The following is a 14,297-nucleotide window of genomic DNA, read 5'->3' on the forward strand; positions in this document are numbered from 1 at the left end:
TACATCTTAAACCATGTGACCCTCACTTTCAATCCAAAATGAATATCTTCGCTTCTATTGAAGATGGATGGGTAATTTTTTCATCGAAAGCAAGACAAATGAACACGCTTTAACTTTAAGATGGTACTAATAACTCAATTATGCCCAAAAATTGACGAGAGCATGATTGCACCACGCTGCTTCACAAATGTACATGTATAGGCCTGAAAAGAGAACCTACCACAACCCTCCTCGTCCTCTCCCTGTGCACAGTCCACTGTTCTATCGCATTGCCATGCCTCGTGGATACACCACCCGTCGTGACACTGGAATTTACTAGGGCCACAGGTAGCTGGAGGAAGAGAACAAGACAACCAAGCAGTAAGGTATACACTGTGCCCGTCTGTTTGTCCGTCCGTCCGTCCGTTCGTCCGTTCGTCCGTTCGTCCGTCTTGAGTGGGGTAGAGTAGAGTAGACTAGAGTAGACTAGAGTAGACTAGAGTAGACTAGAGTAGACTAGAGTAGAATAGAGTAAGTATTTCCACCCGTCCGTCCATCCGTCCTGAGAGTGGAGTAGAGTAGAACAGAGTAGAACAGAGTAGACTAGAGTAGACTAGAGTAGACTAGAGTAGACTAGAGTAGACTAGAGTAGACTAGAGTAAGTATTTCCACCCGTCCGTCCATCCGTCCTTAGAGTAGAGTAGAGTAGAGTAGAGTATAGTATAGTATAGTATAGTAGAGTAGAGTAGAGTAGAGTAGAGTAGAGTAGAGTAGAGTAGAGTAGAGTAGAGTAGAGTAGAGTAGGTATTTCCACCCGTCCGTCCATCCGTCCCGAGAGTGGAGTAGAGTTGAGTAGAACAGAGTAGACTAAAGTAGACTACAGTAGACTACAGTAGAATAGAGTAGAATAGAGTAAGTATTTCCACCCGTCCGTCCATCCGTCCTTAGAGTAGAGTAGAGTAGAGTAGAGTAGAGTAGAGTAGAGTAGAGTAGAGTGGAGTGGAGTAGAGTAGAGTAGAGTAGAGTAGAGTAGAGTAGAGTAGAGTAGAGTAGAGTAGAGTAGAGTAGAGTAGAGGTATTTCCATCTGTCCGTCCTTCCGTCCTGAGTAGAGCAAAGTGGAGTAGAGTGGGTTGAGTGAAGGTTTTGTGGCATTATTGACACGATTCTGAACCTCAATGATGAACCTCTATGATGAACCTCTATGATGAACCTCTATGATGAACCTCTATGATGAACCTCTATGATGAACCTCGGTCTCTGCCTCAACCTCTGTGTCTCTACGTCTCTTCAAATCTTTATAGCTAGATTGATCACTATCTTTATACGTCTTCTGATCTCTATACATGTCGCTTTTTCTAGGCTACCTATCGCAATTTCCATTGATAGGCCTCTCTCTCTTTTGGGCCATACCTTTCGTTATTTCTATTAGTTCCCCCTCTTTTGTTTGTTTGTTTGTTTATTTTCTCTTACTTTCTTTTTGTATTGGTATTTATCTCTACTTTCATTGGTATGATGGGTATCGGAGGTGTGCGAGTTTTCATGATGGGAAAAGGTGGTCAGGTTGTATTAACTAATAGAACGTCATAGTGCTGTTTTTATCCGGCCACCAACTTTGGTCGCTTTTGCTGTTGTTATTTATTTATTTATTTATTTATTTATTTATTTATCTATTTATCTATTTATTTATTTATTTATTTATTTATTATTATCTTTATATATATATATTTATTATTTTTTTAAAATATTTTTTTTTTTTTTGGGGGGGGGGGGGGGGGGTGTTCGAACCTGAAATAATACTGCATAATTCGATCACGAATATACAACGATTGGTAAGTGTGCATAATAATAACCTTGAATTTTTCTTACGAGATCCCAAAAGCGAAAATTGTAATGCTCTTACCACGAACGTACACTTACCTTGGCTCACGGTACCTTCCACGAAAGGAGAATAAAACCACAACACAGTTGCTAAACAGGTAACCCCAACTACTACTACACTCTTCATGGTTTCCAGCTGATCACTCCGCCGAAATCTTGACAAATTGTCTGCAAATCTTACAGATACAAAATCTATTAGAAAGAATGCGAGTGAGATATTTGAACTTCTGATCTTTACGCCACGACGTGAGCTTACGACGGACTGACCGACCAACTGCCCCGACCGAAGCACACTTGACAACTGACAAGAGGAATGCTGTCACTCTCCGTTTTCTGTTGTCTGGTCAAGCGTGAGCGAGGTAAATATTGATCAAGGTACTCACGGACTGGAAACGTTAACTCACACTACAGAAGCAGGCGGTACTTTCTTGAATGTTTGGTTGTGGGCCTATTCTTCTTATTGAAAGCAAGGGCCCTAAAGAATTTTTAAAAAATTTCCCAGAGAGAGAGAGAGAGAGAGAGAGAGAGAGAGAGAGAGAGAGAGAGAGAGAGAGAGAGAGAGTGGGGGGGGAGACAGAGAGAGACAGAGGGAGAGAGAGAGAGAGAGAGAGAGAGAGAGAGAGAGAGAGAAAGAGAGAGAGAGAGAGAGAGAGAGAGAGAGAGAGAGAGAGAGAGAGAGAGAGAGAGAGAGAGAGAGAGAGTACAGTACTTACACTGTTATTGTATTTTTTTCCGTTGCTTGATCTAGGCCTTAAAATATATTATAAAAGCTGAACTCTACACAAACACTGCAGTCTCATGACATGGGGGTATATGGGTATCCCGAAAAAAGAAGTCAAGGTATCACACAGAAAGTTAGACCCACACACACACGACTCACACACACTTTTCCAGCTCATACTATCGTGAACTCCCATTCTGCAATTATAACCGCCCCACCATGTCATAAAGTGCTCTCTCTCTCTCTCTCTCTCTCTCTCTCTCTCTCTCTCTCTCTCTCTCATCTCTCTCGGAATTTAGCTGTAGATCAACTGTTCAATGCAATTAAAACGTTTAAATAATTATGTTTACCTCTATTAAAAACTATTAAAACAAAAAAAATAGTAGAACTATAAAAGTGACGAAAATAACGAGGGAAGAGTGAAGAGCAATAACTCTGCTAAAAAAATTAATTCCAAAATCAAAATGTCGGACTTACCACCAGGTTGGGAGAAAAGATCGAGCCGGTCAACAGGTAGGTTGAATAGAATAAAGGTAAAGAGGTGTTAAGCCATGACTGCAAGTTATTATATTATAATGTATTGTTATGGTAAATGAGTTCCACAATGTCCAACATACAGGCAATCTTTGCTCAGAACTATTGCGAGAAACTTGAAGTCTGAGACTGAGGACCCTGACTGACGGCCTGAGTCAGTCATCAGTGAGACACTTGAGTTACGACAGGCTTCTGAGTGAGACTGAGAGATTGAGATTCCCTCGACCCAGCGGCCACTCGGCCTGAAGCAACGTCTGACGAGATGTTGTAGGACTAGAGACATCGGCCCTTGGTGCGACAGTGCCCTGAGCGCGACCAGTTCCCCATTTGGTGATCTTATAAATACTTAAATACTTATACTTTTGCACGTTTAATTCTTCAATTGAGGACTTCCGAAATGAGCGACCACTATTAAAATCTAGATTCTAGATCTGATCTAGATCTAAATCTATTCTACAATCTAGATTTTATGTATCCCAAATCATGATGGAAGACCGAAAACCACTGTTATACTATCTGTTCATGACAAAATCACGGTCTAGATCTAGTTCTAGTATGCGCGCATTTTTAGGGCCATTTCAAAGTTTTGAAGGTCTGAGTCGTGGATTAGTACAGTAGACTTTGGGAATTTAACGTGCTAAAGTATAAGATCACCCCCCATTTTTCCTTTTTGTGCTGCTCGTGTGCAATATGTTTTATTAGAGTTACGTGCCTTGATTTGTTCCACTTTTGATCAATCCTTTTCAGAGAACGTCAGTTGTCTGCTAATGCAGCAGTCGAGTTCGAAGTGAAATGCGTATCGGAAACTTTCTTGGAGAAGTTTTCTTCAGTTACTAAACTAGAGTAGTTGGCCCAACCTGTGATCACTTCTTGTCATTGTCTCTATACACCCACACACACACACACACTCACACATGCACACTCAAACACACACACACACACACACACACGAGCCACTCCATTTGTTTATTATCAACAAATCTCGAGAAAGGAAACCGTTCGGAGAAATATTAAGTTCAAGTGTATTTTCCCGAACGTTCGGAGAAATAGAACCGGCCTAATTCTCCTCCCTAAATCACAAATGACAAGCGGATAGAAAATGACAACTACACCATTGGCCGATATAGATTCTTGTTTGACATCATTGAGGGATTCCCACTTTGTCAGTCATGATGACAACACGGCCACACGACGGCAGCCTGCCGAATTGGATTGTTTTCTTTGCAACTTCCAGAACTGTTCGGTTCGACTGGATTGTGCAGCTCCCTTTTTCCGCCCAGACTGATTCTGATGCAGTACACTACGTAAACTGAGAACAGAAGAAGACTAAGAGTAGGCCTACGTACGAAAGCAAGTTTAAACAAAGTTCAACGACACTGTGCAAATGATCGACCTTTTCGATCCGGACCGTTTCATTTAAAGTTTTGTTTGTAAGTACAAGAAATTATGGGTGCTTTTTCGGTAGTTCTCACCCCCCTTATTTGGGCCTAGATCTAGATCTAGATCTATATTTTGATGCGCGGCGGGTGTGAGAGCAAATCTCTGCAAGAGTTGGAAGCAAGCTTTTGGGGTTATAATGAGACATAGTGCTCTAGGTTTAATTGACTTACAAAAGAACTCCGGGAACCGGTAGAAAAAATTCAGGGCTTAAAGAGTTAAAGCCTATTCATTTGCCTTGCTTTTGGTGAAAAAAATATCAATCTATGTTGAATAAAAGTTGAGAATGTTTGCCATTGAAAGAGGTGAGGGTCGCCTGATTTCAGAGGTAAAGTTCGTGAGAAAATGGCCACCAAAGTTTGGTAATTTCTATCATATCTTGAGAATCCTTGAAAACTGAAAACATGTCATGACGTGGTGGAATCCAGCGCTCGTTAATTTTGGGGCATTTAGTTGATTTAGTGTCATTAATATATATCATCTTAAAGCTTGTAAATTTTTTTTGCCTAGTGGCAAAAAAAATAATCAACTGTCTTGAATAGATATAGGAGTTGAGATTTGCGATTGAAGAAAAAAGGTCACCTGGTTTCATATAGGTAAAATTATTGAGAAGATGGCCGCCAGAGTTTGGTAACTTCCATAAATCTTGAAGAGTCTTTGGGAAATGAAAATTTATATTTTTTGGTCCTTAAATCGTTTTTCAGTAAAATCCTCACAAAATTGTGTTTTTTAAATGGATTAAAAGGATGTTGAGCCAAAAAATTTGAAAATAATTTTCTGACTGATAGAAAAATGTTTTTTCGATTTAATTATTTTGACGAGCGCCTTAATTCCACCACGATGCCTCACCTTTTGTGCCATTCTATCATTTTCAGTAAAATTCACACCTGGGAATGTGTTTGGACATAAAAGGTGTTTAATAAAACTAAAAACAAAAATTCAATAAAAATGGTCAAACTGGAGGAAAAATGCCCTTTTCTTCGGTTTCATTATTTTGACGGGCACCTGATTTCATCACGATACCTCGTATATTTTATAATAATTCAGTATAACAATGGCTTTATACTGTAATATAATGTAATGCAGAAGATTTTTTTTCTTGAATGGCTCAATTGCTGTACCTAAGCTCACTGTCACAAGGCATGCGAGGGCATGACTTTGGTTAGCTAACTCTTGCTCCAGGGTCATCCACATTTTAGTCTGTTGTCTGAACCATGTGTAATTTCCCAATTGAATTCTTCAGTATAAAAATAATTGATAGTTGTAGCCAGTATAAATGGTGTAATTTGAATAAAATACACTCCGCTACACATAGATTCTAGATTGTTAGTACTTTAAAACTTTGATTTAAATTCTATCTCTGTAACTTTTTTATTTTTAAATCTGCAAGACAAACAAGCAACTTGATTATAATTTGGTATCTGTCTGCCCTTGATTTGTATTAAATTAATGGAAATGCTGCAGTTTTAAGACAAAAAAGGGAGAGGTGCTTTGTCAGAGCAGCTAACATTGTTTTTGTCTTTGCTTTACTTTAGTTTAGTTTTAGTAGAGGTTTTACGGCGCTCGCAACTGCATTAAAGGTCATATGATGAGCGCCAAGGGGTGTATGTCAACAGAAGTTCTTACAGGGAATCAGACTTACTCTGCTCACCTCTCCAGCTTCAACAGCACAAAGTCTGCTTTGACTATCAAGGCACCCCGGAAATAGCGGGTCACAAGAGTGTGACAAACATACTTGTAAAAGAAGTAGAGGAAACATGACGATAGTAAGGATTAGGAAAGAAAAAGCAGCAGTTCCCTGTTGCAGTTCAGGCACAGTTTTATGAGTATGACATTGATGAATCAGCCCATTTACAAGATTACAATTCTACTGTGCACAAGAACTCGAGATGTTAATGCCCCCCCTGGGAATGACCTAAAGACACTTGTATCAGTCAGTAGCGCTGACCCGGTTTGCTTTACTTTGAACCAAGTACTTTGTGCTTTGATTGTCCTGTCAAAGTCTATCGATCTTCTCATTCTAACTCAGCCACCCTGCTGTTAGTATGGCATGTAATATTATATATATGGATGTTTGACCCTTAATTTGTTTTTAAAAACATTTTTGTCCATCCATGTACAAATAGTGATCATGCTAAAAATAATTTTACACTCAAGAAGTCTTTTCACCCCACACCTTTTTTTTTCTTGACTTTCAGGCAAAGATTATTACATGAACTTGTATACGAAAGAGAGCCAATGGGAAGTGCCAACAGAGCCAGCTCAAGAAAAGTCTGACAAAGTAACATGTTCTCACCTCCTAGTCAAACATCGTGACTCAAGGAGGCCACAAAACTGGAAACAAGAAACAATTACAAGAAGCAAAGAGGAGGCTTTGCAGTTGCTTGATGGTAATTGTTCCTCTTATTCAATTATATTCTCATGCGGTGCATGTGTGTGTGTGTGTGTTTGTGGATATGTGTGTGTGTGTGCGTGGATGTGGGTGTGTGTATGTGTATGTGTATGGGAGAGAGAAAGCGTGGGCCATTCCTATCCGAGATGTCTCTAAGGCTCTTTCATGAAAGATTTTCTCAAACCCATGCCATGACTTTACGGTTGTGTGTTCGAGAGCCTTAGAAACCACTTAACCAATGACACCTTCGATATAATATTATTTATAGCCTTATAATCTAAGCACATCTCCCAGTTCACCGCCTTAAACAGTCCGCAAAAATGCATTGAGTTTTTTCATACCTGATAAACTGGAAATAAACATGATCTCTCAATAAATCCATTGTTATATTACTAAGAAAACTTGGTAATCGCGTCTGATCCATATATTTAATTTACAATATATGATAAGAAGTAGTCGCACCTGCTCTAATGACCACCTGTCCAAAACAATCATCTCCTGAACAAACAACCACTTTCGACTGTCTAAGATTACCTGTTTTCTCAATATATATGTAATTGTCTTGGCATCTTGGACAGGTTCGAGTGTACATCTGAGTTGAAGTGAGAGGTGAAAAGTTGTAACTTTGCTCCATTGTAACTTGTTCTCTTTGCCTCAACAATTTTCGAATCAAAAGACAAAATGAATAGAGACAGGGAAACACCGTTCACAGTGTTTATCATTGCATTAACATTTACAGTACCGTTGGTGACTTTGACACAACCAAGCACACTAAACATAATTAAACAACAAATGGACGCACTGGACTGAAGTAAATTCCTGTGAATACCAAAGGAAGTCACTCTATATGATAGCCAAATGGTTGAGGAACCTCTTTGAATTTTTAGTGTTTCTTGGGCTGCCAATATTTTTTAATTTAAAAGATAATTCAACCACGGCTTCAGCGTTCTACACTGGTGTGGTGTTTGAGGGTTTTTCACTATATGAGCCTCAGCCTATGGTACTGTAAGTGTTAAACTGAAAAAGAAATTGAAGAACAAATGGGAACAGGGGAAGGGGTGTCGATGTGGAGTTCTGAAGATGAGATAAAGTAGTGTGATGGTTCTGATCCTAGTGAGGAAAGCGATGAAGAATTAGAGAGAAGCAATGAGGACGATGACACAGCATCACTGCCAGTTTGGTTTATATTATAATACTGTAGCAGTAGGCTGGTGTGACCTGCCAACCCACAGAGGAAAAGGAAAAGGTGTGAGAAAGGTTAAGAATTTTGCCATTGTCAGCAGAGCTAGATCTGATTTGACTTCTAGAGCTCATCATTAAAACCAGTAGAAACGATGAAGAGCTGTAGTAACGTCACAGACAACTCATGAACCATAGCAATACAAGCAATAACTTTCCTGTCATACCAGACAAAAGTATTGCCATTTATTTAGTTTGTTTTGCAGAATGGGAATTTATTCGATTCATACACATTCTTTTATCAGCCATTATCACAGATTTATATATCTGTTCACATTTTGATGAACAAGCTAACCACTATATTGTCTTAGCTAATATTTGAAATCTTTACTCATCATTGAATTCACCTTTCTCCATTCATATTTTCTTAGTTTATTCTATTATCTTTACTTTGATATGCTGGGGTAGGTGAAGAGATTAGTATGAAAACAAATTTTAGATCTAATTACTTTATAGTTTATGTCAAAGACTATTACCAAACATGTTTTACATTAGTACAAGTAAATCTTTGACTACATTTGATGTGTTTGCAAGTTTAAAAAAAAATCTTATTTTGCTTTTTGCAGGGTACAGGAAAATGATTGTCAATGAAGAGGCTTCTTTCGCAGAGCTTGCGGAGAAGTACTCTGACTGCAGCTCAGCAAGAAAAGGAGGTGATCTTGGATCTTTTGGGCCTGGACAGATGCAGAAACCCTTTGAAGAAGCATCTTTTGCGTTGAAGGTAGGATGTGTGTCATGCAGTTGAATGAAGTGAAAACACAAGTTAAAAATTGGCGTGCAAGATTCGAATGAGGTTCAGTCAGGTAGGTTAAACCGAAGGAAATTATAAGTTTTACTGAACAGAACAAAGCCATATTTGTATACTGAGATAGTGCTTGGAGATTGAACCTTTATTTAGCTGTGGAGTGGGATTCTTTGCATATCAGCATAACACAGATAGCTCGAATTCATTGGGACTGGCCTTGGTATTTCGAGGGATCCGTAGTTCGAGGAATATCTTGCAAAGATAAGGGAAAAAAAACAGGGACCGCAGGTACTGTTCGACAGATGCGTGATTTCAAGTCTTTTGTGTTCGACCTATCCTTGTTATACTGTATTTGAATATATAGGCCTATATAAATTGTACTGCATGTGCTACACAGTGTTGACACTTAATTTTCATTCCTATTGCTTTGTACTTATTCTTAACAGCAATTAAAGTTGTTTATAAAAAGTTATCTTTTTTGCTTGCTTGTCTCTTGTAAAGCAAGGCTGGAATGAGCTTCTTTCCCTTTGCGACTTTGTACCTTCAAGGGAATTTGTGTTGTAAAAGTTTAGAATCTTTTTTAAACCAGTGTTTATCCTTTACACCCATTTCCTTAAGCAGGTCTTATAATAAAGTAGAGTGCCCTTACTCCTAGAATTAGGTCTAAAGTGAAATTAAGTGACAAGTGAATGATGCTTTCAAACTTTTAAAGTAGGTGCAACAGGTTTGTTGACAAAGCTTCTTGTTTAGTGTTTCTGTCTCATGCTTGCCCTGCATGATGTGATGGGTACTTTTGGTTTGCATCATGGTGAACATTTCCCAGAGTTTGTAATTGTTTGCTTCACAACACCTACTTACGAGAGGTATCGCATCATCGCAAGTTTCACTACCCAGTTACCTCACACTTACACCATAGCGTAACGCTCCGCTGATGATGATGGAGAGGATGCCAGGAGCTGTGTGCATTTTGAGGTGTTCCTGTGTAGATAAGGTTGCTTGCAGAAGTACATGGAAGGTGTGTGTCCATAAAGTAACTGGAAAGTCAGGAGGGTGTGCACCTGGGCAAGGCATAGTAGCAGTAGCTCTCTTTGAAATGTTGGGCTGCTGCACCGCAGTAACTAAAAAAATGCTTATTTTGGAATTTGTTATTGTTTGTAAATATATGTGAGGCAGCGTGGTGGAATCAGGCTCTCGTCGAAATAATTAAAGTGGAGAAACTTGTATTTTTCCGCAGGTTTGTGAATTTTTATCAAATTTTTGTTTTTTGGCTCAGCACCTTTCATGAAATTAAATAACTCATTTCTGTGTGGATTTTTCTTAAAAACGTTGATTTAAGGCACAAAAAATGTAAATTTTCAGTTACCACAACCTCTAAATCTAAAGCTAAAAAAGTAACTCATCTTTGGCAGCCATTTTCTCATTAATTTTACCTCTGAAAAAACAGGTGACCCCCACCTCCTTCATTCGCAAATATCTCGATTAGTATTCAAGATTAAAGGACATTTTTTTTTTCATTCAAATAAAGACAAGTGAACTAGCTTTAAGATGACACCAATAACTCTACATGCCCAAAAATTGACGAGAGCCTGATTCCACCTCGCTGCCTCACATATTTATTTTGATTTTTATTGTTTTGTACAGCACTGTACAGACAAATCTCTTATAATTTATAGTAGTCTTTTCTTTTTTCATACAGGGCTTTGTTTAAGTGTTGACATTGGAAAGGTGTAAGATTATTATTTATTATGGATATTTAAAAAATATTAAACAAAAGTCTGTTTTGAACTAATGGTATATCTTTTGATTTCTCAGGTGGGAGAGCTGAGCGAAGCTGTCTCTACAGACTCAGGTGTCCACATCATCCTCCGGACAGCTTAATAAGGCAATATATCACATATCTCTCGTCTCTCTTCACACTTACTAATGTTCAAATTTTTTTATATATGTATATGCTCATCAGTGGATTGCCACTTTTATACATGTACCCCTATTTTTCTTTTTTACTGTTGGTAAGGGACCTTCTATTGTGGGTATTACTTTCTTGCCTTGTGGAGTGAGAGAATGGATCATCAACTAAAGCAACTGTGCTGCAGTACTGAAGTCAGGTGTTTTTTTTCTGGAACTGAGGGAGAACTAGTCTAGTTTTTTGTTGATGTTTTTTTTATTTTTTAAATTTTTTTAAAAACTCAAATTGCTTTCAACGCATATTTTGATGTAAGCTGTATTGACATGTTCCTAAAGCTAGGAATTGCAACTAGTTTTAGATTTAAAAAACAAACCCGAATTCAAAAGGGCGTAAAAGTTTGTGCTCTTTTACTCTTTGTTTTAACTTGAGGACAAGTATGTTTGGGACTTCGGTCATCCTCAAAAATATTATTTTTTTTATTTCTATGTCAAGAAAAAAGACAAAAAACATTTCCACATGAAACTTATATTTATGATTATGACATTGAAGGTTTTCAGTGTTTACCGTCGCAATTGTCATAATGTTCATGATATAAGAATTTTTCGGAATAATTCATCATCTCATGCAGGACCTTATCAGTCTTACCAAAATATCTGAATTTCCATTTTCTCATTCTGATATTGTTTTGTGAGCAATGATCACCATAATTTGTTCATTTATTTGGAGTCCATCATTGTATTTGAACAATACAGAAGTCAAATGTTATCTTCTTATAGTGAGAGGCTAAGTAGGGCCAAAGTTTTGTTATTTATGCCAAGCAACTGCCTGAAACATTAAAAACAATTGAAAAGTCTTTGCTACATGGTGCTGTATGTTCCTTTCTTTGTATTATATAAAGGAGTTATTAGTAGTTTTCAAGGGTCCATTTTTGTAGCATTTGCAATACTGTTTATCTGTGAGTATGTATGCTCTGAGAACTTTGTTTTTGAAAAAAAAAAATGTCTTCTTTGTTTTCTGAAGGTACCGTATAAAAATTAAAAGGTGTACATTTGAAATATCTTATTCGAATCTCTTTAATATTTTTCTCTTGCCTTTTAATGTAAATGTGACACAGTGTGTCTCTGATAATGATATTCTTTCCAGCTGAATTTTTCTAGTGCCTGTCTCATTGATTTCAGGTAGCACTGGTCATAAAAGAGGTTGTTATGCATGAAATATCATTGTAACAGCTGTTTAGTTTTCAGTTTTCAGCTTACTATAGAACAAGCAAACTTGAGAAAATGGTCTATAGCCTTATTCTTATATTTTTATGAGACCGTGCTTGAGATTTTATCATGTTTGAATCTCATTCCAAATGTTTTTCTTTCTGCGAGTGACCAAACACTTTTCTTACAGTTTACCATTTTTTAAAAAGAATCATATTTTGAGTTACCCTATGACTCCAATTTAGCCATGTTTTGGTGGTCACTCCCATCACTGGAGTTGAAGTTGAAATTAAAAATTTGTGAGATGTTTGGGTGACTGACGATCTAAATAAACTTTCTTCTGTATTACGAGGACAATTGTTGGACAATTTGTATCATTTTGTGGCATTGCTTACATACTTGATGATGTGGAAAAAAAAAGGGGGAATGATTCAAACAGTGCATCCTTTTCATAAATCTTTTGGATTAGGAAAGGAAAGTCCAACTCAGTTGGGCATGTACAACTCAAACCTCCAACACATTGGGTGAGGATTGACAAGTGTGTTCGACACATCCATAATATGGGTGAACTAATTAACAAAAAATTAGCCGGGGAATGGCAAACTGTATGTGCTGTCTGTGATGTAGAGTTTTCTGTGTTCGTGTTATCTGTGCTCGACCTTTTGAGTCTGAGGTAGACTAAAGAGAAGCATATAGACACAATACCAAGTCAAACTTTTAGAAGTACAAGTGGGTGGTTGGCGGCTGCTCTGGTGTGGTTTGCTTCTTCTTTCCTATCAAACATCTATCGTCCTTATCTCTCCTTCTTCTTTTTTGTTTGTTACTCTCTTATAACACCTCTATTCTTCTGGCGCTCATATGACTATGACCTTATGCAGTTGCGAGTGCCGTAAAACCTCTATAAAAACTAAACTAAAACTTTTAGATGGAATCCTTTTGGAAAGAGAGAAAGGCCAAATAAAGTACTTGGAGGAGGGGCTCCTTAAATTTTGATCTTAAACAAATGGGATACAGCTGGATGGAGGTAGGGATTACAGCCCAGCCAATAAGTAAATGATGAGGTCTTGTTGATGGCATATACTCCGGCATGGGGTAAGAAGAGAAAGGATTATGATGACGATGGATATATATTCATACATGATGTAATTGGCGGCAAGAAAACCTGCCTCCAACAAGGTTCTGGGACATGATAATGTTTGGTTTAGGAGGAGGAGATGGGCCATTTTGTCAAATGGTACTGAATGATGCATCATGTTCAGCACCTGAACAATCACTGTAGACATAACACTTTAAGATAATATGTGAGGCATCGGGGAGAAATCAGGCGCTCTTCAAAATAATCAAATAGAACAAAACTGGTACAGTCGAACCTGCCCTGACGGCCATTTTCCATTTCCCCCTTTTCGTTTTTTCTATATATTTTAACTGTGTAAAATGGGCACCTGTGCAACGTGGCCGCGGCCACCATATTTTAACACTCAACCCCTATAACACCAAACAATGACACCTGTCTTAGACGGCCACCTTAATGACTATTACGTTTTGTCAAAAATTGTGTATTGGCCCCTGACGTGGGCGAGCCGTCATAATCCAATCACCTGTCGTTGTTGTTAGGTAGTTCCTCCAACAGATCATATTGCGTAGGCCCCTCCCACTGTTGACCAATAGGTAACAAATTTTCAGCTGCTGATGAGGTAAGCGTGTGATCCCTCATAAGCCCCGCCCACAACTAGACAATTCGTAAGTGAGATGAGCGGTCCCTGTTTACCCAGTCTGTGACAAAGTAACGAAGGACATCAACATGAACTTGTAACAGAAGGCGTCACTCGTTCTCAGAGAGGTGGCGACCCATGTGTTTGTTTTACCAAAGCACTCGGTCCTCCTTGTCTGACACATTTCATTTTATTGTCACTCTTGCACAAAAGCAGCAACGAAATTATGGAAAAAAACCACAGCAAAAAAAACGAAAACAACAACAATAACAACAACTATGCGGCTATCTTCAATGGGAACTCAGAAAGGAATGGTTTGTTTTCTTCATCTTGATCAGTCCTGCCTAAGACGGCCACCTGTCTTATACGGCCACTTTCCTCCTTGACAATGGGTGGTCGTCTTACTCAGGTTCGACTGTATTTTTCTTCCCATTTGAAAATTATTTTGAATTTTTGTTTTTTTGGCTCAATTAACTCAATACGTCTTATATTAATTCAAACACATGAACATGTGGATTTTACGGAAAACTTTGATAACAGGCACCAAA

General features: G+C 38.2%; 1 protein-coding gene across 1 annotated transcript; it reads left to right on the plus strand.

Annotated features, from left to right (window-relative positions):
* The first annotated feature begins 3,000 nt into the window (after positions 1-3,000).
* LOC101858155 (putative peptidyl-prolyl cis-trans isomerase dodo) lies at positions 3,001-12,389 on the plus strand. Its single transcript, XM_005090895.3, has 4 exons — positions 3,001-3,092; positions 6,749-6,940; positions 8,748-8,902; positions 10,739-12,389. The coding sequence occupies exons 1-4, from the start codon at positions 3,044-3,046 to the stop codon at positions 10,802-10,804; spliced, it is 462 nt and encodes a 153-aa protein (XP_005090952.1). The 5' UTR covers positions 3,001-3,043; the 3' UTR covers positions 10,805-12,389.
* Positions 12,390-14,297: the final 1,908 nt, after the last annotated feature.

This window comes from Aplysia californica, unplaced genomic scaffold, assembly GCF_000002075.1.
Source record: "Aplysia californica isolate F4 #8 unplaced genomic scaffold, AplCal3.0 scaffold00023, whole genome shotgun sequence".
Classification (NCBI taxonomy): domain Eukaryota; kingdom Metazoa; phylum Mollusca; class Gastropoda; order Aplysiida; family Aplysiidae; genus Aplysia; species Aplysia californica.